Raw genomic sequence first — 24,030 nt, forward strand, 5'->3', positions numbered from 1 at the left:
TCAGTTACATGGAATATTAAACCTGTGGTCCTAGTCAGTGCAGTCGGACAAGAAAAGGAAATAATAAAAAAGAAAAAGAAATTAAAAGTACACAGAAGAATCAAAAAAATTTAAAGAGCTGGTTCTTTGGATGAAAAACAACCATAAAACTGATGAAATGCTATCAAGCCTATTGAAGTTAAACAAACAAACAAACAATAAACATAAATTACAAAATTAGAAATGAGGATAAAAAACAGAACAGATACAGAAGGATTTTCTTTTATTATAGTAATATGTATAAACCTATACTAATGTAATAAGCAATATCTGAAGACATCTAAGGCACTAAATTGATTGAAGAAGTAGAAAATGATCAAAGAATCCCCTCCCAAAAATGGTGCTGGGCCCAGTCTTACAAATGAGTGCAGAGCAAATGCATCTTATACTATTGTATGAGGTATACATTCCTGAAGATCTTCTAAAATTCAAAACTCACATCATATAATACCATTTTCAAGAAAAGATGATGGGTATCCTGTTTACCAGCTAAACCATAAATACAATTCATTTGGCCACCACCTTTTAAATTACATGATTGTTAATCATTTTTTAAATGTAGATCGATTCATATTATTACACATTTTATACATAAAGCAGACTATTAAAATGTTTATATCATTTATTTTCAACTTGCATAATTCATATTCATAAAGAATGACTCTCATGTATTTTCAAACCTTTAAACAATCATTCTCCTGCCACAGAGACTGTTCAAGAGCACAGGAAATGAGAGTACACTTCAAAAAATATTTTATAAAACTATTATAACCTTGATATCAAAACCTAACAAAGACAACCTAAAAGTAATACTTATTAATAAAGATGCAAAAATCCCATATAAATAATAACAAATCTAACTCAGTAATATATACTAGAAGTTCTCCTTACAAACTTCCCCTTAACCAGGATTAACAAACGCTACCCATTCTCTCTGCTAACGATCTAGGGTCCAGAGCAGATGAAAGCCTGCAGCTAATCTAATTTATGCACTGCAGCTCCCAGCAGATGAGCTGTATGTTTACCAAGAGTTAATTGTTTGTTCCCAAATCTGTTTATGCCAGTTGTACGAATACGGTAATTAGATCAATAAGTAAATATTATAAATATATATAAAATTTGAATTTAAAAAGAAAGGGCATTTTATCTATGAAAATGAACTTAATATTGTTTTTTTAATTATGAAAATTGAGCATGAGTGAGGTGGACAAAAAGGTGAGGGGGATCTTAAATGTTAAAAAAACTCCATGTTCAGAGTCTTTTGCAGCTATCATTAAGAGTTCATCAAACTTTAATAAACCTAAAGAAAAAATCATAGCTAATGCATTACGAATGTGGTTTATACTGGAAAGACAACATGACATTTGAATAGCAGATCCAAATTCAAAGAGGCCTTGGCACATGTCAAATGATTGTCAAATGAAGATACATGGATATGATTAAAAAGAAATGTTCTTGGTACTTATATTTGACTTTTAATGAGTCCCTATTTAACCAACTTTAATTAGCCAACCAACTACCTATCTTGATTGACTGCATAAGAGGACTTCAATTGTAGTCAACTATAATACCATGACCAATTGACCGATTTGGGTTTACCCCAGGAATGCAGGACAATTATACATACATATATATAAGTGTGTGTGTATATATATATACATATATACATATATATATATATATATATATATATATAACAGACAATGGAAAACAAAATGATCATCTTGATAAATGCCAAATGCCATTGGATAATATTGGTTGGCCATAAGATGTTATGGGAAAACCCAAATGAACTTTCTGGCCAACCCAATATTAAACTCCCATGTCTAATTTTTAAGTTATTAATAAACTAATAATACAGGACACAACCTGACAAAATCAAGAATATCTATCTGAAACTACCAATCATTATCATAATGGAAAAATGACAGAGACCTTCTCATTAGAATCAGTAACTAAATAAGTTTGCTCACTAGCAACTCCATTATCAAATGTCATTCTGGAAAAAGGAATAAGGTATAACTATTAGAAAGTGACATGTTTATTATTGTTTGAAGAAGACAATCTTATCTACCTGAAAAACTCAACCGAATCAATTAACCACTGTCAGAAGTAATAAAGGCACTTAACAAAGAGTCTGTTTCAAAGTAAATATACAAAAATATTGTTTTTCTATATTCTAGCAATAGCTAGTTATACAAAGTCATAAGAAAAAAAAAAGATATTCCATTCAGACAGCAACAAAGACTATAAAATGCCTAGGAATAAACCTAACAAGAAATGGACCAGACCTTTTTTAAGTAAACTAAAAATAACTCCTCTAAGGGACAAAAAATAAGACAATAGTGGAAATTAAGAAATTAAATGTCCAATGATAGGGGAATAGTTTATGGATGTCCATACAACAGCATGACATGCAACCTTTTTTTTTTTTTTTTTGCGGTACACGTGCCTCTCACTGTTGTGGCCTCTCCCGTTGCGGAGCACAGGCTCCAGATGCGCAGGCTCAGAGGCCATTGCTCACAGGCCCAGCCGCTCTGCGGCATGTGGGATCCTCCCGGACCGGGGCACGAACCCATATCCCCTGCATCAGCAGGCGGACTCTCAACCACTGTGCCACCAGGGAAGCCCCAACATGCAACCATTTTTTAAAGAATATAAAGACATGGAAAAACATTTATAATACATTTTAAGTACAAGAAAATGCAGATTTTTAAAAAAGTACAATATGATCTTGATTTTGGAAAAAAATAAAAGTATGCACATGTGCATAAGAGATATCTAAAAATGTAGGCACATCAAAGTCTTAACAGTGCTTATCTCCAACTGGTAGGAACACAGGTGGTTTTAACTTTCTGCCTTACACTTTTTTGTGTTTTCTATATTTTCTACAATGGATAAATCAGAAAACATTTAAAATGTAGAGTGCCTCTGCCTAGAAGCCATAAAACACCCAACACAGCAACGCCTCCTCTTGGCACCATGAATGGAGTTTAACTTTCAGCAAGTCCTATCTCTTATGTCCCCCCTACAAGTCTGGGGCTCCCCTTGACTTCATGAGTGCATGTTGAAGGACCCTCGACCCATAAAGATAATACCTAAGGAATCAGCCCAGGAGGACAGAAGCATCCCTCCTGGGAACTGCAGGAGTGAACTGTGGGCCCCAGCAGAGCTCTCAGAATCTGCTGGGGACAGCCAGGGTTCCGCAGTCACACACCTTTCATGCCTCTGGGAGGAGTACAGAAAATCAATCTGCCTTTGCCCACAGAGGCCTCTTGTGTCCCACGTCCCAGCGGTCAGGGTCTAGAGACTTCCCTGTTTCCACTGGCCCATGCTACCCCATGCAGGGAAACAGGATTAAGGTAAATCCCAGGATGCACCAAGAGATAATTCAGGGATGTCTGTTTCTGCAAATCTTCCCTCAGCTTTCTCCCTACCCCTCCATCCCCGCACAGGACAGGTAACTGTTTTCTGCCAGGGTTCAGAAAACTCCTTTCTTCCCCTCCCATCCCCACCTCCTCTGTTCCCTTCCTAGCTCCTTACCCCCACTCAGCCCCCCCGGGAAAATCAAGGTGCCCACAAATAGTTAAACAATACATACATGACGACTGGATGGAGAAGACGCCATGTTAGTGGGGGCGAAGCCCGACAGACCGTCTGCAAGCTACAAATTAAACACGCTGGTTAGCAACAGGATTAGAGAAACCAGGGAAGACTGCATGGTCGCGAGGAAGTAGAGCTCTCCAACCAGGCACCCTGTGCTCTCTCTCCAGGAAGGCTGCAAACGTTGTGGGAGAAAAGTGTGCTTTGGAGTTGGACAAGTGTGGCTCCAAATCCTGGCCCCCTGGCTTTACCAGCTACGTGATCTTGGACAAGCCCCCTGACCTCTCTGAGTCAGCATCTCCATCTGGAGAATGGGAACAAAGCCGTGTGTTGTCACAGAGCAGCAGCGAGTATGGATGACGTGAAGGCCATGCACACCTAGGACAAGGTGAGGCACGTAGGAGGGACTCAGCCAATACCTGTCTCGTGCCTGCTTTCTCACTGTCCTTGGCACCACTGACTCCATGCCACTCTCACATGCCCTCCCTGCCTTTCAAACTTCCTGACCTCAGACATACTCCAAGCTCCCCATCATCCCTGGTGGTTTCTTCTAACAACTGAGTCACACCAACCGCTGCTTGGGCACTATTCCTAAACCAATGCAGGTTTCTAAGCCTTCTGTCCTCAAGGACAAAAACCAGGGCATCATGTGGCTTCCCCAAAACCAGGGGAGCTTTAAGAGTCTCATAAACACACCACCCCTATACTACAGAAACCTTGCTGCATTCTTTTCTGGCATCAGATCTTCGCCTGCAATCTCCTAGTACAGTGAATCCATACTTTATAGACTGCAGGGTCCAGGAGGGCCTTGGTGGGGGTCAGCACTGAAGGTAGGGTGACTTTTTCAGGGGCCACTACAATAGTCCCAGAGGAAGTGATGGAGCTGCGGGTGGACGAGTACCAGTCTAGGTGGATGAGGCCAGGAGATGCCTTCTAGGCAGAGGAGACAGCAAGTGTGCAGGGTAGAGGAATAAAGCAGCACTGCCAGTTCAAGAGAGAGCAAACGGTCCAGGAAGGCAGGCTTGGGGGATATGGTGGAGGGATGAGGAGACCAGCTGGGACCCAGGGTTTCCAGGGTAGGACCCTCTCTTCCTTTGAGGCTGGGGCAGGGGGCTCTGGGAGACTCCCCAGGAGGCCAAGCCCCTGGAATCGACCAGATGAACTCCACGGGAAGCCCCCAGCTGCCCAGAGACTGGCCCAGCCAGGCAGTAGCTCTGCGCCTCTGGTTCTCATCCTGAACCTCACAGAAGCCTTATTGTTATTTTTAATACAGTTCGTTTTTAGAAAGGTGAGAGGGAAACCGGCAGTTCACCAGTGCAAGAGGGAGAAAAAATAAAGCTAAACATAGTGCTCCAAAGGTCTGGGCCAGCTTCCGAAATTACATGTTCCCCTTTGGGATTCGGACATAATTTGCCGCTCCAGTTCTGGGAGCACGTTCCCACCTTCACGGCGTCCCAGAGACTAAAACTGGAGCAGGTGGCTCAAAATTAGCCCGAGATGGGAGCCGGGGAGCAGCTGGCCCCAGCACAGCACCCCACCCCACCCCACGGGTGTGGGGAGCAGGCCTCCTGCTGCCTCCTGCACACTAGCCTGAGTTTCCCCTACAGCCTCCCAGGTCCATCAGACACACACACACACACACACACTCGGTGCACCATCAAACACATGCAATCAACACACATGCTGTCAACACACACGCACACACGCACACACACTGTACACCACCAAACACATGCAATCAACACACATGCTGTCAACACACACGCACACACGCACACACACTGTACACCACCAAACACATGCAATCAACACACATGCTGTCAACACACACGCACACACGCACACACACTGTACACCACCAAACACATGCAATCAACACACATGCTGTCAACACACACGCACACACGCACACACACTGTACACCACCAAACACATGCAATCAACACACATGCTGTCAACACACACGCACACACGCACGCACACCGTACACCATCAAACACATGCAATCAACACACATGCTGTCAACACACACAGTACACCACCAAACACATGCAATCAACACACATGCTGTCAACACACACGCACACACGCACACACACTGTACACCACCAAACACATGCAATCAACACACATGCTGTCAACACACACGCACACACGCACACACACTGTACACCACCAAACACATGCAATCAACACACATGCTGTCAACACACACGCACACACGCACACACACTGTACACCACCAAACACATGCAATCAACACACATGCTGTGAACACACACGCACACACGCACGCACACCGTACACCATCAAACACATGCAATCAACACACATGCTGTCAACACACACACCGTACACCATCAAACACATGCAATCAACACACATGCTGTCAACACACACAGTACACCACCAAACACATGCAATCAACACACATGCTGTCAACACACACGCACACACGCACACACACTGTACACCACCAAACACATGCAATCAACACACATGCTGTCAACACACACGCACACACGCACACACACACAGTACACCATCAAACACATGCAATCAACACACATGCTGTCAACACACACGCACACACGCACACACACTGTACACCACCAAACACATGCAATCAACACACATGCTGTCAACACACACGCACACACGCACGCACACCGTACACCATCAAACACATGCAATCAACACACATGCTGTCAACACACACACCGTACACCATCAAACACATGCAATCAACACACATGCTGTCAACACACACAGTACACCACCAAACACATGCAATCAACACACATGCTGTCAACACACACGCACACACGCACACACACTGTACACCACCAAACACATGCAATCAACACACATGCTGTCAACACACACGCACACACGCACACACACCGTACACCATCAAACACATGCAATCAACACACATGCTGTCAACACACACACACACACACACACCTCGCACCACCAAGCCTTTGCTCCAGGTCCTCTGCCCACCAAGAAAGGCCTCCTCTCCCCTATGCTGTTCTAACCCCTCTCGTCAGCCCCCTTGGAGAAGCTTTCCTGATGACTTAGACCATGCTGACCTTGTAGGGCCCAGAGTCCAAGATCTTGGTGTCCTTGCTAAGCAAGCATTCATCGCTTTGCTCTCACTCTGTTCATCTCATTTGGATCTTCAACATAGCCCTCCTCTCTCTGTCAGAGAACGCTCTTCCTCTTTATCCCTCCTCAACACACACATGTTCTCCACCCAACGGCCTGAGGACTTCAAGAGGAGACCCCTACCCAGGGTGATCTCTCAGAATGATAGGCAAGCGTCACCCTTGGCCTGAAGGGTGGGTGCCTGAAGGTAGGTGATGTGTGGGATGGGCAGGGGGCGCCACCTCTACATGAGCCTCAAGACCCTCTAGGAAATGGTGGGAAGCCCACTCTGGGTGTTCCTGCACTGCTTCTCTTCCCATTTTCATCAACAGAACACCAAGAACTAGCAGACTAGTCGACAAAGACCCCAAGTTTGTTTGAAAAGTAAAAGTAGAGCCTGATTCATACTCAGAGGCAGAATCAGAGACAGAGAGAGCAGCCTGGGGGGAAGGGAAGGAAAGAGGAGGCCACATTGGGAGCAGTTCATTCACAGCGTGTTCCTGGTTGGAGGCAACACCTATCTGTTCATTATTTTTCTATATTTTCCAAACTTTATATAATGGACATATATTTATAATCAGAGAAAAATGAATATATCCTTTATCTCAAGCAGAGCACTGACTGGAAGGAAACACCTCTGTGCCCCTCTCTGAGGACACCCTAAGCCTGCCCTCAGCAAGGTAGGTGTCAAGGCCATGATGCTTGCAGCAGCACCACTATGCTTGCGCACACATCTGCTCCCAGCCCCCCACCCCACCTCTCACGCACACTCATGTGCACACACACCGCACACACCCACACTACCACCATCCCCAGACTACGGCTCTAAAATCTACACAAAGACAGCCACACAGACCAAGAAGACACTGTGGGGTTGCCATGCGAGAGTTGATCCCATCCCAGTCCCCCACCACAGAGAAGAGTCCAGGAGGCCAGGCATCTCCTTACTCCCGGAGACAGGTGCCCACCTACAAGCCCTAGAAGGCCAAGTGGACAGTTCTGCCTCATACATCCATTTCAGACCATCTCTAGAACTGGCCGCCCTTGACAGACACTGAAACATTTCTAGACACCTGAGAAATGCTTGGCCGTGGTTGTCAGCCAATGGCACAAGCATCAGGAAAGTCTGGGGTATCTTTTTCTAGTGTGTGGCAGCTCATCCCAGGAACTGGCGGATGATGGCGAGAGGTTCTTCAGCAGAGAAGAGGCAACTGAGCAAGGAGACGGGAGGGACCACAACAGAAGCTGAATGTGGCAAGAGAGCATCTGGAGCTGGGGAGGAGCCTTCTGCTGGGTCCACAGCCAGAGCTGGTGAGCACAGCGATGGGGGCTGCATGACGGAGGGAACAATATGGGCGGCCTAGAGACACGGGCTGGACAAACAGGAGCCAGCAAGATCCAAGTTCTGCCAGACTTCTCATCCCTCCTTCTCATCCCTATCCTATCTGCACTGGGGAAGGGGCGAGGGGACAAGAGCCCAGCCAGAACTATCTGGAAAACCACTGGATCTGGAACCCACAGCCTCCTGGATCAGCCCCAAGATGCCCGGTCCTCCCAAGCCCTGCACAGGAGATGTGCAAGACAGAGTGAGGGAAGGATCTCCTGGACCAGCCAAATCGGATCAATGATCTCAGAGAAAAGCACGATACAAAATTGCTTTTTCCCCAAGCCCCCAGCAGACCCCATCAGGACAGGGCTTCCCGAAGACTGGGACTGATCTCCCTGCCAGCCTCGGGGCTCCTTGAGAATAGGGTTATGCCTCCTCCATCAGACAGGGAGCTCGATGAGGGCAGGGTCCAAACCTCCTCCACCAGAGCAGGCGGATCTCACTTCCTCCTCTCCCTGCCAACCTCCGAGGTCCTGTGAGCCCAGGCCCTCCCACGCGGGCATGCCTCCACCAGCCCTAACCTCAGCTCCCCGCCCTCTGCCTGGCCAGCAGCTCTAGCCGTGTGCTCCCACCAAGAGTGCAGCCCCTGCTCTGGCTCAGACCCCTGGCCCCGGTTCACTCATGTCAACGCTGTAAGGACGTCCAGCCTGGGCCTCCTCACCGTCTGCCTCTGGTTGTGCTTGTAGCCAGCAGGACCCAAGAGAGTCCCTCCCCATCTGAGTCTGTAGACATTTTGAGGGCAGCACAGAACGGAACGGAACACAGAACGGAAATCCTGCTGGGCAAGCTCTACGCTTCCCTGCACAGACTCAGACGGCCCGCTGATGGGGGGGATGTGGGAGCCAGCACTGGGCGCCCGGAGCTTGGGGCTAATTAGCTGCCTCATTCAGCTATGAACACCCACCCAGGCCAGAAGGTACTAGCCTTGAGTGTAGCTGAATTCTGTGTATTTGCAATTTCCATTTGGGTTTCCCCAGTCAAGAGAAGCTCCTCCTTAGACCCCTACAGAGAGTAGGCAGGTAATCGACCCAGCCACCCATCTACTTATGCATCCATCCACTCATCCATCCATCCATCCATCCATCTATCCATCCACCCAGGCAGACTTTCTTTGAATGCCTCCTCTAAGTCAGGCCCTGTGCTGGTCACTGGGGACACAAAGAGGAATGAGCCCTAGTCACTGCCCTAAGCCTAGTCTAGGAAAGATGCTGGCATTTACAGAGGCAGCACGACTTAAGGCAAGCGCAGTGACCAAGACAGAGACAGGACTTGCAGAAGAAGTGGAGGAGCCAGGGCAAAATCCTAGAAGGAGGTGACCACATCTAGGCTGAGTCTTAAAGAATGACTGGGAGCTGGCCAGAAGGTGCTCCCAGCAGAAAGCGTGCTGGGCTGGGGCCCTGGAGAGCCATAGAGGTGGGTGAAATGGAGAGCTGCGGGCTTCTGAGGATGCTTAGCACCAGAGAACTATAAAGCAGCTATGAAGCTCTTGTCTCAGCAGCAGTGAGGCCCAGGACTGAACACCAGAAATGTCCCCGTGGAAGTGGCAGAAAGGTGAAAGAGATGAGCGCGTGACAAAGAAGCAGAAATCAGCCCTAAACATCAGAGGGAAGCCCCTGTAAGCACATCTCGGGGAGAGTTTTGAGGATCCCGAGCCCAACCCAACACCCAAGTTTGTTCTCTTGCTCTCAAGGCTAATATTTGATTGATGGTTTAAAAAAAAATAAAACCCTCCCCAAATGCCACCCCCTCCCCAGTGAATAAACAGGTTGTGGGCCTGAGCACAAGTACTGTCTACACAGGCTGGGAGGCTCTGCCTCCAGGCAGCCCAGAAGCTCTGGGAGCCCCAAGTGCCAGGGGTACGGCCAGAATCAAGAGAAGCTGATAGGAGGGTGACAACCTGGAACAGAGGGGGACAACTTGGAACAGAGCTATTCAAGGCTGGTGCCCACGGTGAGGCCTTTTTCCATCTCCACTGCAGGAAGGACTGGGTGGTCTCAGCCATACAGGATGCTGAGCCACCCCAGGGCCCAAGGTGAAGAGAGTGCTCCCCCCTCAATAAGAGATATCATAGACCTCTTGCCATGCTGTTGTTGTCTGGGTCACCAGCTCGCCCTGTTGTGGAGCACATAGCCAGGGGCTGCCTCTTACCTGCCGACAGGGTTGGACACCCTTGCAGTAAGGCCCCTCTCCTGGCCCCCCTTCCTCTCCTGCAGGTGGAGGGAATGGGGTGAGAGGGACCACTGGCTTGGACACAGACCCCTCCTTCAAGCTGCCTGCCAGGTGCCACAGAGCACAAGCCCATAGACGAATCTCCCCCCAAGGAGGGCCCTAGCTGGGTAAGGCGATGGGGCTGGGACACCCCAGAGGCTACCGGTCACTCCCCACCCTGTCCTCCTTCTCTCTCGTTCGCTCCTTCCACCCTGATTTCCTGGGTGATTTCCAGGAGAGAGCCCTCCAGGTAGTGGGGCCATTTTTCTCATATGTTTTGGGGGAAATGATTGGGTCTTGACCAGAAGACCACACACAGCCTCCCCTGCAACCCCCACCCTGCTCCCAACCAGACTGAAAGCTCCTAACTGGGGCCGTCCATCTGTAAGGTGTCCAGCCACCAGGCTGCAGAGGGAGTGTCCTATGGAGGCCGTGTGATAAGGAAGGGAGGGCAAGGGGCAGGGAGAGGGCAAGCAAGTCAGCTCTTGGAAGGAGCCAGTGTCTGTCCCCGGGGACCCATCGTACCTGGATGGGGATGAGGGGCTCCTTATCGTCGATGTCAATCAGCACGTCTTCCCCAGGACTGAGTAAGCTCACGTCATCTGTAGGGGGAGCAGTGTCCAGGCCTGAGAGGGGGCCCCCTCAGGGGCTCACCCCTCCTGAGCCACAAGACTCGGCTCTTGGTCTTGCCACACTTTTCACTCCGTGTCTCCCTCTTCCTCCCAGCCATCCTTCCCTCTCCGGCTCCCTTCACGCTCCCTGTCTCCCCAGTTCTCCCTCTGGCTCCCTCCTCATCCCACTGACCCCTGAATCTCCCTCTCCCTCGGCCTTTTCCGCACCATGCCCCACCTCAGCATCAACGCCCCCCACCTCTCCTGGTGGGCCCAGCCCAGGGCCAGACGGTGCCCTGAGGGAGACGAGATTCCCACCCGTCCTTCCGGTCATCTCATTCAGGGCCCAGTAAGAGGAGGGCTTCAGGATGTGTCTCAGCTGGGAAGTCCACCTGTCCCAGCCCCCTCTGCCTCCCCGCCCCCATCAACAGCCCCTCCCCTACCTGGGCCGCCCTGTGGGGACGGACTCTCCTCTGAGTAAGGGTCGCACAGGAAGCTCTCCAGGGAGCGGACGGTACACTGGCCCACCACAGGCCGGCGGCCAAACTGGCGATTATCAATTACCTTGATCACGATGGGGGGACAGTAGAGCTCCTCCCTGGGCAGCATCTGGGTGGAGAGGGAGGGAAGCTCTGGGCAGCAGCCTGACCCCATCTCTGGGAGGTCTCAGAGGAAGGCGAGCCCTTCTTCCCAGGGCAAGTCCAAGGTGCAGAAAATGCCCTCAACCCACACATGAGCCCCAAGAGCCAGCAGTCCACACGGGTGGTTTGCCGAGCCCAGGAGCTGGCCAGTGGAGCAGAAGCCACACGCCCCTTCTGTCTGCCCCTTGGATGCTGCACGCAGAGGCCGACTTTTCCCTCACAGTTTTACCTTCCAAACACATCCAGCTCAGCCTAAAGTTAAAACAAGTCTACTTTCCCTGAACCCTCACTGGCCGGGGAAGAGAAGAAGGGAGAAGTTGGCCCGGGACTGAACATTTCTCGCAGACAGACCCCCCCAAGTGGATACTCAAGAGTTGGCTTCCAGACCCAGATTCTTCTCCCCCCAACCCTAAAAGCACTTTGAACACAACTTGAAATAATTTATATGCTCTCCTTCGGTGGCGGCTTTGGCTCAGCCAAGAGGAGGCTCCTGTTGACAGCCACTGGGCCTGGAATTTCTATAGTACTTTCATCTTGCAAACCATTTTCCTTTCCTCAGACTTGCCTTACTCTGGTCACTAGGCCCAGGCAGCCCAGGTTGTTGGAGAGGGCCGAGGCCTGAGGGCCGCGGGGGTGAGCCCCTCTGCGGGGGCCCAGGCTGGGGGAGGACCAGGTCCTGGAAGGTTTGGAGGAACCCTGGAAGCTCAGAGCCCTGGCAGGGAGCACCGGGGGACTGAGGCCGGCCCTGAGAGGGGAAACAGCCAAGGATGGGTCCTTGGGAGTTCCGTGGACTCAGGATTGAGGAGGAGGGGCCGAGCTGGCCCCCTCTGCGCTGCTCGCAGGCTTCAACTCCTCCAGGGAGGAGGGAGCACCTCCTCCCATTCTCCAGTGAGGTGGGAGTGATGCCGTGACCCACGCAGAATCCCACAGGGAGCCAGACCCCAGGCCGCCTGGGGCCGCGAGGGAACTCTAACCACCAGGACTCCGGAAGGGGACGGCGGGGAGGTCGGGCTCACCACTTCCATGAAGAGGGTGCAGGTGTCAAAGTTGGGGTTCTTCCGGAGGTTCTTGATGACACAGGACTGCACGGTCTGGCCCCCGCATTCCACCACCAGGCTGGGGGAGGACACGCTGGCCAGCTGGTAGCTCTTCATGTTCCGAAGGCCCCACGCCAGGATCTGGGGGGCACGGAGTGAGGACAGCAGCTGGGAAGGCCCCAGGCCCCAGAAAGGCTGGGCCAGGAAGAGGAAGGGCCCGGCTGCCCACAATCCCCACCCCGCCACGGGGGCGGACTCACCTCGATGGCGGTTCGCTGGAGAACAGGCTTGATGTTCTGGGGGACCATGTAGATGTTGGCCTCCCTCTGGGGTGGCGGGTAGGGTAGGTCCGTGTCCTCCGACTGCAGGGCAGCAAGTAGAATGGAGGCAAAGGCAGGAGGAAGACCAAGGCGGAAAGACAAGACAGGAGGACAGACGGGAAGGAAAGAAGGACATGTGGAGAGACACAGAAACAGAGCAGCGAGGACACGGAAGTGGGCAACCAGGCAGACAGAAATGAGAGAGCAAAGTCAGCTTCCCAGGCACCATCTTCCCCAGGATCACAATTCTAGCACCTTGGCCCAGGGTTCAGGTGATCCTGTTGCAAATGAGCCCCAAGGCACCCCTCCTCCCACCAACGAGCTGCTCAGGGTGGCCCCGTCCCTGTCACACATACACGTGTGCACACACGTGCACACACATGCACTGCCCCGTCCAACCTGACACGTCCACTTCAGTCCCTCTCAGTCCCGAGAGGACCACATGCCCTCCTGCTCGCCTGGTTCTCCTGCCTCCTGGCTCAGACCCTCCCAACTTACCACCCGCCCTGGTGTTCCATCTCCAGCTCCAAACTCACACCTGTCCTGAGGTGTGACATATTCTGAACAGAACACTTGCACTGTGGGCCAGAAGGGGTATTTACAAATAGGAGAAGGGGACAGAAAGGATCACCATCCATGGGCACCAAAGGGCCTACTGGGGAGGCTCCTTCACACCACGGACCAGAGGTGAGCGTGGCCTGTGTCAACCCTACCTGCTATGGGTTTGCCAAAAAGACTTGGGCAAGAGTCCTGAAGAAATACATAGGGAAGCAGGCAGGGCAATGGAGGCAGGTATTACTGTGGATTAGACAACTACCAAGTCTGACAGTGGTTAGAAACACGGGCTCTGGGTATGGATCCTGACTCCACTACTTACTGAGTAAAATAAGTTATTTCACTTCTCTGTGGCTCAATTTTTTTCATCTATAAAATGATTATTAAAAACTATCAACCTCTAAAGGTTAGTGTGAGGCTTGGAGAAGTTAATACAACATTTAGAAGAGTGCCTGGTTCATGTAAACTCTCAATAGGAGCCCACATGGCATCTCTGTGACAACTAGAGAAGGATGACCCTTTCTTAAAACTCTTTACTTCCACGTCAGAAAATCATCATAGTTTACTAGTTTATTAGAACAAGACACTTTACTGCCACCTACTGGAAGTTGTTATAATAAATAAAAATACATGATGTCTGCACTGGAAATCGCACCCCCTTAGACTCCGTGCTCTTCCGCAGTGCACAACCTGCACATCCATACGTGGAGGCCCTGACACTCAGGAAATGTTAACCATAAATAGAAGGGCTGTGCTGTGTGCTTTACAGAGCTTGCCTCATGTAATTGCATTAATAAACAATGGAATCATTGGATTCATTCTTCAAGTGACTTGCTCTGGGTTCCTTCTCAAAGGATGGTGCATCCATCTACAGATGCTCTGATGCAGATGGTGGGAGCAGCTGGAGGATTGAAACACACCAGCTTCCTCCCGCCTCATCACTTCACAGCCAATCCCAGCTGTCACTCCTGCCAGTGACACACTGATGATGCTATGCTTCGTGACCTGCGGTGGTAAGAAGCTCATTTCTAGAATCAAACCAGACCCTGGTCCTAGTCCTAACCCTGCAGCTCCTGAGCTACTTGACCTTGGGCAAATAATGCAACCTCTGTGACTCAGTACCCTCATATGAAAATCCAGGATAACAAAACTCTTACAAAATTGGTCTGAGAGTTTAACAAGAGAACAAATATAAAGAGTTTCTGGCACATAGGAGGTGCTTAGTAAACAGCAGTGACTAAAATGATCGCTGTATTGCTGGTGGTGCCACTGTTTCCATCACTAATGTCGTTGGTGATCCCCCAGGGACTTGAGCAGAGCTGAGCCATCAGAGGCACCTCTCCAAACAACCGGCTTCAGAACTATCCCTACGTCTTCAGAGCACAGAGTGAAGGAATTCATCATTTTCCTCCAGAGCCACAATGCAGGTGACATGATATTTTTAGACCGGCTGAGCAACGGACGCCATCAGGAGAAAGAGTGACGAGCAGGGCTCAACTCCAGGGGGCGCCGTGCACGTCACAGTCCCCCTGAACGGTGCCCCTGGAGGCTGGAGGCAGAGCCCGCGGGGGCCTGGCTGCTCTCGGGACGCCTGGCTTGGCGTCCAACCTTGGCACTCCAAGGCCACCTACTGCAACAGCTGTGCAGCAGGGGTCGCCTCTTTTTAAAAGAGGTTATGCCTGAAGGCCTGCTGGTGGCCTGCTGGTGGCCTGCTCAAGGCTGATGCCCAGCCCACAGCGTACCGAGGGCCAAAAGCCCATGACGAAAGGGACAAATAGAAGACGTCAGGGAGGGAAGAGCCCTGGGCTCCTGGGTGGGGAGGCAGAAAGACCAAGCCTTTCTCATAGGGCTGCAATGTTGTCCTGAAATCACCCAGGAAAACTCATGAATATACTTCCCCCAGAACATTCCTCTCCACGTCCCCAGACTCTGGGCAGTGTCCCTTTGATTCCTTTTTGTCCCTCACTTCCACGTCCCGCTTTCCCTCTGGGCTCCTCCAGGTCCCCTGTGAGGATATTCCTCTCTCTGTGCAGACGCCCAGGCTCCCCACCACAGGAACCTGCTTACAGAGGAGAACAGGGACCAAGAACCTGGAGAAGACTGGGCTCCAGTACCGTTTGCAGGAGGCCCTGGAGGAAGACGGCGGGTGCACACAGCTGTGGAGCGCCAGGCCCGGCCGGCAGGAAGGAGAGACAAGCAGAGACAGCGGTTAGAGGCGCATCCGCAGGGCAGCTTATGAGGCACAAGGCCCCCAGTCTCATCCCAAGGCCACCTCCATCCACCATGCCGTCCTCAGGGGTCCCAGGACATCCTTGCTCCCTGCACCTCGTTGCCATTCCCCAGAATCCCTGCCCCTGCAGGGGCTCCCCTCCCCCTGCCAGCTGCCACCAAGCCCTCTGTCCCTCCCCACTGTGTGCACCGCCCCGCCTGTGGGCACCTCTCATTATCACTGTGCATCTACGCCGCCACGTGCTCTGGCTCCCCAACCCGGCCTCATCCAGTGCGCCCCAATTTTCCACACTATCTGCTGGATTTTTTCCTTCCACATTTAAAGACAGTCTCGACGGTATCTCGGGTCCATCCACACCTTCTCTCTGTGTCCTCCCCTGCAGCCTGCCACCCCCTCCTCTCTCTCTTCCTGAAAAAGGCTGCCTCCATCCCCTGCCTCTCCCCCGCTTCCACACAGCCCTCTGCCCAGTGCACTCACTCCGCCCCTTGCACCCCCTCCCTGGAAACCTCTCTCTCCAAAATTAACAACAACCTGCTTGTAGCCCAACCCAGAGGAAACTCACAGGCGCCTATCTCTCTCCCTACCTCAGCAGCAACTGGCCAGCTGACCTCGTCCTCCTTCCTAAAGCCGTCTGTCTAGCTCCTCACCGCTGGCCCCTCCGCCCTCTCTACCCTCCGCTGGCTGTGTCTCCCTGGCAGCCTCCCCCCTGCTCCTCTGCCCAGCCCTCCCCTAGGCTTTCCGCTCCCAAGCGTCTCTCCTAAGCCCCACACTCACATTCCAACCTTACCGCTACTTCATCCATGTGTCCTCCTGGCCTCTCACACCGAGCTTGTCCCAAAATGGATTCTCTAAGATCCCACCCCCCCAAAACCTGCTCTCTTCAAATGTCACCTCAGAATCCAGCCCCACCATCCACCCAGATAGCCAAGCCAAAAACGCCACGCCACCCTTGGCTCTCCTTCCCCTGGATGGATCCCCAAGCCTTAGGGCTCCGTCTCCTAAATCTCTCCCAGGCCCACCCACCCATCTTCTTTCCTGGGTCTGGGTCACCACCATCTCTTGCCTGGATTCACCAGCATCATCCTAAGTGATCTCTTGCATCTGGTTTTGCACATCCCCTTCCAATGAATGTATGCTGTACTCTGCAGCCAGGGAAGACTTTCTAAGAATGCCACTCTGTTTAAAACCCACCCGCTCAGGATGAAGTCCAAACTCCTTGACGCAGCCTCCAAGACCCCTCATCTTCTAGCTCCTGTTGACCTCTCTGGTCTCGCCTCTCACCACCAACTTTCTCCTCCGGGACCCCAGGCAGTGATGGGCCACCTCCCCAGGCACGCTCAACAGCACCCCCCCTTCTGAATGCCAGCAGGTTGCAGGAGGCACCACACTCTCTTTACCTGCGAGTTTGGAGCTCACTGGTCCCTCTGTCTGAAAGGCTCTTCTGCCCACTTCATCTGCCTACCTCCTACGTGGACTTCAGGTCCACTTAAGTGTTCCTTGGAGCCCCAGGTTTAAGTTAAGCACCCCACGGTTCCCAGAGCAACTTGTCCCATTGAAAGACATCACCCTGGGTCATTTCTGTGTGTTCATTTGTCTGTGTCCCTTGTGAAACCAGCAATTCTGCACCCAGGGACAACAGCTAAATCCCCTGTCCAATAAATAAAGGCCTACGAACAGATTATTGAAGGCAGGGAGGGAGGGATGGCAGAGGGCGAATGGACGGGGGGATAAGGGGACAAAGAACCGACTCCGACATACTCTCCCATCCTTCCCAACGCTCTCGCCTGTGTCAGTCTTGCATCCTCACCAACCCCTCCTTTCCCCGTGCCTGCTCATTCCTCCCTCTGTTTGAATGGGCTTCCTTTGCCATCTTCCAGAATCTACCCCATCTTTCAGGGCCTAGGTCAAACTCTACATCCTCCAGAAAATCTCCCCAACCACTCCAGAAACTCTTTACAACCCTACTCTCTGACTTCTTTTACCTCTAATTAAGCGATCCTGGGCTCTGGTTGCCCAAGGTCCTGACCGCTCTCCCACATCTCACGCTTGGGAGTCCTGTGGCACCAGCCAGATGGCCACTCCTGTGCCCAAGTTTCTCAATTTTTTCTGGTCCAGCCCATCTGAGAGGCATGATATCTCCTTCCAGGGCAGTGACCCTCAGGGGGTTGGGCTGCAGCGACCCCTATCAGCACTGCCAGGCTGGGAGGGGGTGGGTGTAGACTGAAAGCACCGCCAGGACATCCTGATTCACTGTCCCGTGTGTGACGGGGGACTCCGAGGACCACAGACCTCAGGGGCAGCCACACAACAGAGGGCTAATGAGATGACCCCTTCCATGGTGGGGTCCATCCCTTCCGTGTTCCTCCCCACCCACCCTGAATGCAGGGCAGACGTGGGGCTGCTACACTGACGGGGCTCTACAGGTGTGCAGGGCGCTTACCGAGACAGCTCAGACCAAGAGGACAAGGACACAAGGACAAATGAGGCTCTCTCCCCACTTTAAGCAGAATCCACCGCCTGCCTCCTTTCATCTATCCGTCCTGCTGGCCAGTTCAGTACAGGGAACTGAGGCCCCTGAGCCATGAGGGGGGCTTCCTCTCCCAGTCCCAGGGGCCACCACACTAGACAGACGTGCATTCCCAGGGCTGGGGCAAGTGTGGGCAGGCCCCTCCAGCCACCTAGGTCAGTGTTGCCACCAGTAGCCCACAGACCCCCTCCTCACACAGCAGGGCACAGTCAGGTGACCCTCTGGACACTCAGATCCTAGCTCCTCGGGGAGCTCCATGTGGGCGCAGCCGGGCGGGCTGGGAGGGCTCCACTGTCTGCCTGCCCCACCCAGCTCGTTAGGAACAACATGCTGCTCTAATTACACTTCCCAGGAAAAAACAGTGTTTTAAATTAAAGCCTTGGGGGAGGGATAGGGGGATGGGGGATCACTGGGCTTATTTTCCTGATTGCAAAACAGCAAATTTTTCCTTCTGGAGGATTTGGGGGTGCAGGAGACTACCTCATGTACATCTCAGACTAAAAGCCATAGCCTGTTGCCTGGATTAGGAAGGGGATGGAGTGACATCTGGTTGGCCCCCAACTCACAGCAAAAAAGCCACGGAGGACGCTCTCCTTTCAACCAGGGCATGCCTCCACGGAGCATGTCAGGGGCATCAGAACCAAGGGCGATACTTCGAACCACGCCCCCTTAGGTGCTCAGGACCACAAGCCCCTGCTCCCACCTAAAGGGTTCCCAGATGGGGTCTTCCTCTGCACAGGCTCCACATCCTAGGAGCCCTCAATTATTAAGGAATCTGCCATCATCTCTTCTGCTGTTTGTGTGTGTGTGTGTGTGTGTGTGTGTGTGCGTGCAGGCGTGCATGCTCTCGTGAGTGTACATATTTGCACACACTCACACATGCCTGTGCACTCTCCATTTCTCGGGAAATCTAAAATTGCAGTTTCTTTGAACTCATTCCCCTTGGCAGCGCAGACCGCCTTTGTTCTCCAGACAAAAAGGAAAAGAAACGAGACAGAGGGCTCAGAAGAGGCGGGGAGAAGGAGGGAGAGAGGGAGCCTGGGCCAAGGAGCAAACAGAGGAAAAGGGAAATGCGAAGGGAGAGCTGGACAAGGGGAAGAGAAAGGCTCAGGAAGAGGGGTAACAGCAAGCGACAGGCAGAAAGACAGGCTGGGAGCTGGAAAGAAACCCTCCCCTCCACCCGTGAGGACCCAGGCCTCCCAGACACCAAAGCCTCAAAGACACAACGCAACGGTCCCCCTTCCCGACCAAGAGCCCCCGGAGAGGGATGCTCCAGGTGGGCAAACAGCCTGGGGGAGGGGAAATCTCGTTGCCCACCAAACTGGCCCCACGCGGTGACACGCACCCCCAGCCCGAGGCACGGCCACCTGGACCCCCAGAGAGAGCTCAGAGTCCCCTCTTCCAGGAAGCCATCCCTACTGTCCTCCATCTGCTCTAGGGGCGCTCAGCCCGGGTAGATACCTTTCACCTCATTCATGACACTGTCTCCCACACAGGCGTGGGCTGTGTGCTGGCCAGAAGGCAGTCCCCACCGGAGAGGCCGTCCTTACACCATGCTTCCGAGTCACTTGCCCCTCTCCATTCCCTCTCTAGCCTAGGCCCCCATCACCACATCTGTCTCAAAAGCCTCCTAGCTGGTCTCTCCTGCCCCTCGCTCCCCATCCCACACCTCTCTGCAGCCAGATGGCTTCCTAACACACCCATCTGCCCTCTCTGCTCCCAGACTTTTGAGGGCGCCCGTGGCCAGTGGCCCAGAAGCTAAGCTCCCGGCATGGCTTTTCACAGCCCTCCAGGATGGCTGGAGCGCTCTTCACAGGGGTCAGGCCGGGAGTCTGGAGGGGGCTGAATGAGGGATACCAGGCAGGAGCTCGGCCGCGGCAAAGAAGACAGAAAAATCTTGCTAAGGCGTCAGGCTTCCAGCAGGACCAGCGCGGCAGCAAGACTAACCTGCCTCCACCCCGCCCCTGGGGATTCTTAAAACCGAATAGGACCCAGGACCTCGGCATGAGTCTTAGCCTTCAAGTGCAGGGAAGAAAGAGGCTGAGCTATGGGCCCCAGGGCCAGGGCGGGAGCCCTCTGGGGATGAAGGGGTCACAAGGTCACCTTCTGGAGTGGTTCCCTGGACCAGCTGATGCTCCATCCATCCTACTGGTCCTGGGACCCTCTGAACATGCTGGCCCAGCCCTGTGCCCAGCAGACCCCCAGGACTTGCTCTCCTCTGGCCCTGCTGACCCACACCCGCCTCAGCCTGTGGCCGGCTGGCCCTGCGGCAGGGCACTTGGCCCTCGTCAGGCTCTGGCCCCAAAGCTGCAGATTTTGATTTGCTTCCTGACAACAAGACCACAGCCAGATCCCTGCTCTTGGAATCTGAGCCTTCACTGTTATATATTACAAATCCAGTTATTAAGGATTTTAACTTTTTTTAATAACTCATCCCTGGGCTGGGTCTTCTTCAGAGCAGGCTGTGGGTTTTGGCCACAGAATGCTCTCAATCAAGAGAGAGGGCTCCGTGCTGCTTCCCTGGACAGGACTCTGGTCCCCTTTCCAAATCGGCAGTCTTTCGCAACTGCAGCCAGAAGCAGGAGGCTGCCTGTCAGGCGCAATTGCGGCCAGCTCACTTGGCGGACCCCACCTCGGTCTGGGAGCTGAAGGAAGTGAGGTAAGGGGCGCGGGGCCGGCGGATCCCACATCCTGACCCTGCACTTCAAGTCCAAATTGCACTGAAAATGTCAAATGGTGTTCGCTCGCAGCCTGGGGATTCCCTGACGGCAGGAAGTGGCTGCCCTTTTCCCAACCCCCATCTGACCAGGGCTCTCCTTCCTGTCTCTCTGCCTGGGCCTTTGCCTCAGCTCACTCTTGAGGACCTGCTCACAGATGTGCAGGAGGCCATAAGGAAATGTGCTTTTCATCCCTCATAGCAAAGGGCATAGCCTTGCTTCATTTGGATGCAAACCCCAAACTTCTCCCAGAAGCTAGGAATCCCCAGCCTGCCCCGTTCCCTAAAGCAGCCGGGCCCCAACCTGGTGCTTGGTCCCTTGGGCCAGAGGCACGTTCCCCACCTTCTTCCTAAGTGCTACGACAATGTTTGGCTAACGCCACCTCCACCAGCAAGGCTTCCTTGACTACTCTGGGCCCCTTATGAACATTTTATTCTTGAAAACATGCCACTTGGTACTCAGCCAGTTGAGGCTCTGTACTGCTGTCCCGGGGATCTGGGCAAATGTGGCTTCCAACATAGCAGCAATCCACCTAAGAGCCAGACTCACACCAGGACACACCCCAGGCGGCCCTGGATCCACGCAGAGTGTGGGAAATTAAATCCAGACAGGGGCCCATGTGACAGAGGCACACTGGAGTACCAGGAACCAGGAAGACTCCAGGGCATGGCCTTCACCTTCCCTCTGCCTCTGCCCACCTATTCCCCAGCCACAGGCCACAGCTGTGAGGGGCCGGCTCACCTCTTCCAGGATCCCTGACGTATCCTGCACCTGGACCACACCATGGGACAGTCCACATCCAGGAGACGGTGGAGGGAGGAGAGGAAGGAGGGTAAAAGTTTACCGTTAGTGACAAAGACCATTAGGCTGGGGCAGAGATCAACACCCCAGATGTCTCCCTACAAGGAGCAAACAGAAACCACTTCCCATCTAGGGTGAGGGTGATGTGCTTCCCAGACGCGCCCTCTACGTGGTCCCTGAGAAAGAAGGTACAACACACGTTGATTCAGAGGGAGTGGTGGGAGAGGCCAAAGCATAAGCCTGGAGCCCAGGCATCTCTAGAAGTGACAGGAGAAAGGAGACTGACTAACAGACAGGTGCTGGGAAGGTCCCGGACCCTGTGTAACAGCCCCAGGACGCAGTCAGGCCTGAATCCCTGGAGCCACTGCTGGAGATGTGGACTTGGAGAACCAGGGAGAAGCAACCTACCTGCCCAGGCCTGGCAGAGCTGAGAGCAGAAGCTTGGAGTGGACAGGGAGCAGGAAAGGGAGAGGGAGAGAGACTAGAAGGGGTGGGAGGAGAGGCAGAGGGTGGAGTGGGGGCTGGGGGCAGGGGGCAGGGAGGGCTTGTACTGTAAGGACCGTCTGCAGATTGCCTGGGCTCCCTGCCTCCTAAGGGGAGAAGCATCCAAACAGAGCCCAAACGACCACTTCTCCAAGCTGCAGCTGAGCCTGGCCGGGCATAGGATTCCTGAATCAAATTAGCCTGGGTACCAGTAAAGGGTTTACATTTTTCATGACCCCCAGGAGAAGGAAGGAGATCAGGGCAAAGGGAATGAAGTCCCCATAACTAGTAGAGGAAATAAAACCGGATCTTAGTGGGAACACTGAGTTGGGAGCTACGGTCTAAATCAGAGCTTCTGAAACGTGAGCGTGCGTCCGAATCCCCTGGAGGGCTCGATAATACCCAGGTTTCTGTGCTGCCCTCAGAGTTGGCTTCACAGTAGGTTTGAAGTGGGACCCAAGTTTGGCATTTCTAACAATACCTCGGGTGATGCCACGCTGAGAACCACTGGCCTAAGTCGACGGTTCTCAGCCCAGGCTGCACGTTCAAACCTCCTGGGCAGCTTTGAAAGATACAAAGGCCTGAGCCACACCCTGAAAGATGGGATTTCATTTGGTCTAGGGTGGGGCCTGAGCACTGCTGATTTTTAAAGCTGCCCAAGGGATTCCAACATGCAGCCCAGCTGAGAGCCACTGGGCTGGATGACCTTCCATCTGAGTCTGTGATTCTTGGACTTCTCAGGGGAGAAGGGCAGGAAAGCCAGAGCTGGGCAGGGACCCCAGCCCCTACCCACCCTGCCCCTGTGGCCCCAGCAGAGCCTTGCTTGGCTTGAAGGCAGGATGGTGGTGGTGTAGCCTGGGAGGGGGCAAGTTTGAAGAAGCCAAGGTAAGAGCAAGACTTACCTCAAAACCAGGAATATGGTAGATGGCCGGCTAGGGTGAAGAAAAAGAGCTTTGGTTAGGTGCCTGTCACCCAAGGCCCCACCACCTTTCTGCCCTGGACAGGCAAACACATCTCCAACCACAAAATGACACTCATGGAATATGTCTGTGATCAGGCAGTCCAGGGATTTGCAGACTCTTCCTTGGCGGACTAGGGACTCCTGGGAGGTGCCTGGTAAGCGAGTGCAGGGGAAGCCGGGTTGGCAGTATGCCGTGTCCCCTCCAGACACTTCAGCCAGAGTAGCCTCACTTCTAGCCGGCTTACATATTAGGGTTCACATCACACTAAGAGCAAGCCTGAAGATGTGGCTCTAATCCAAACCCCCTATTTTACAGCAGGGAATTGGCTGGCTGAGGCTATGGCAGAGTCAACACTGCAACAGGGGTCCTGCCCTCACCTGTCCCTGGAGTCCCCTGCCCCAGACAATTAAGCACCCTAGCCAGATCACAGAGGTCCCCCTTCCAGAAACCACGTCAGGATATAACCCAGAGAAAAATACATCCAATGGCCAGAGGACGCAGACATAGTAACACAGTTCAGATTTCAGCTTTCTGCCCCAGTGTTAGATTGTGTCCTGACTTGGGGCTCAGAAAAGATGGGCAAAACCGGTTCCAGCAGGAGGCCCAACATCCAGAGGTGGCCCTTCAGTGCTCTCCACTAAGTGCAGGCCCTTGGTGGGGGAAGAAGAATGTATCTAAGCCCCCTCCTCTCTATCAGACCATCCCCTGCCTGGGCCCTCACCCTCCACCACCAGGAGCTCCCTGCCGGGCCTCCTGGAT

The 24,030-nt window shown here is 52.7% G+C and overlaps 1 protein-coding gene across 23 annotated transcripts in view; it reads right to left on the reverse strand.

Moving 5' to 3' along the window:
• DYSF (dysferlin) overlaps window positions 1-24,030 on the reverse strand; it is a 228,089-nt gene that overhangs the window by 60,992 nt on the left and 143,067 nt on the right. For 8 of the 23 annotated variants that reach the window (XM_081254720.1, XM_081254707.1, XM_081254723.1 and 5 more), the window contains 8 exons: window positions 23,212-23,241; window positions 21,767-21,796; window positions 15,666-15,707; window positions 12,937-13,038; window positions 12,656-12,817; window positions 11,442-11,607; window positions 10,913-10,989; window positions 3,641-3,703 (listed from right to left, as the gene is read on the reverse strand). In XM_081254720.1, coding sequence (XP_081110846.1) covers window positions 3,641-3,703; window positions 10,913-10,989; window positions 11,442-11,607; window positions 12,656-12,817; window positions 12,937-13,038; window positions 15,666-15,707; window positions 21,767-21,796; window positions 23,212-23,241 — 672 coding nt within the window. The remainder of the gene's footprint in view (window positions 1-3,640; window positions 3,704-10,912; window positions 10,990-11,441; window positions 11,608-12,655; window positions 12,818-12,936; window positions 13,039-15,665; window positions 15,708-21,766; window positions 21,797-23,211; window positions 23,242-24,030) is intronic. The other 15 variants (XM_081254713.1, XM_081254705.1, XM_081254726.1 and 12 more) reach the window with 4 other exon arrangements.

This window comes from Mesoplodon bidens, assembly GCF_964165515.1.
Source record: "Mesoplodon bidens genome assembly, chromosome: 14".
NCBI lineage: Eukaryota > Metazoa > Chordata > Mammalia > Artiodactyla > Ziphiidae > Mesoplodon > Mesoplodon bidens.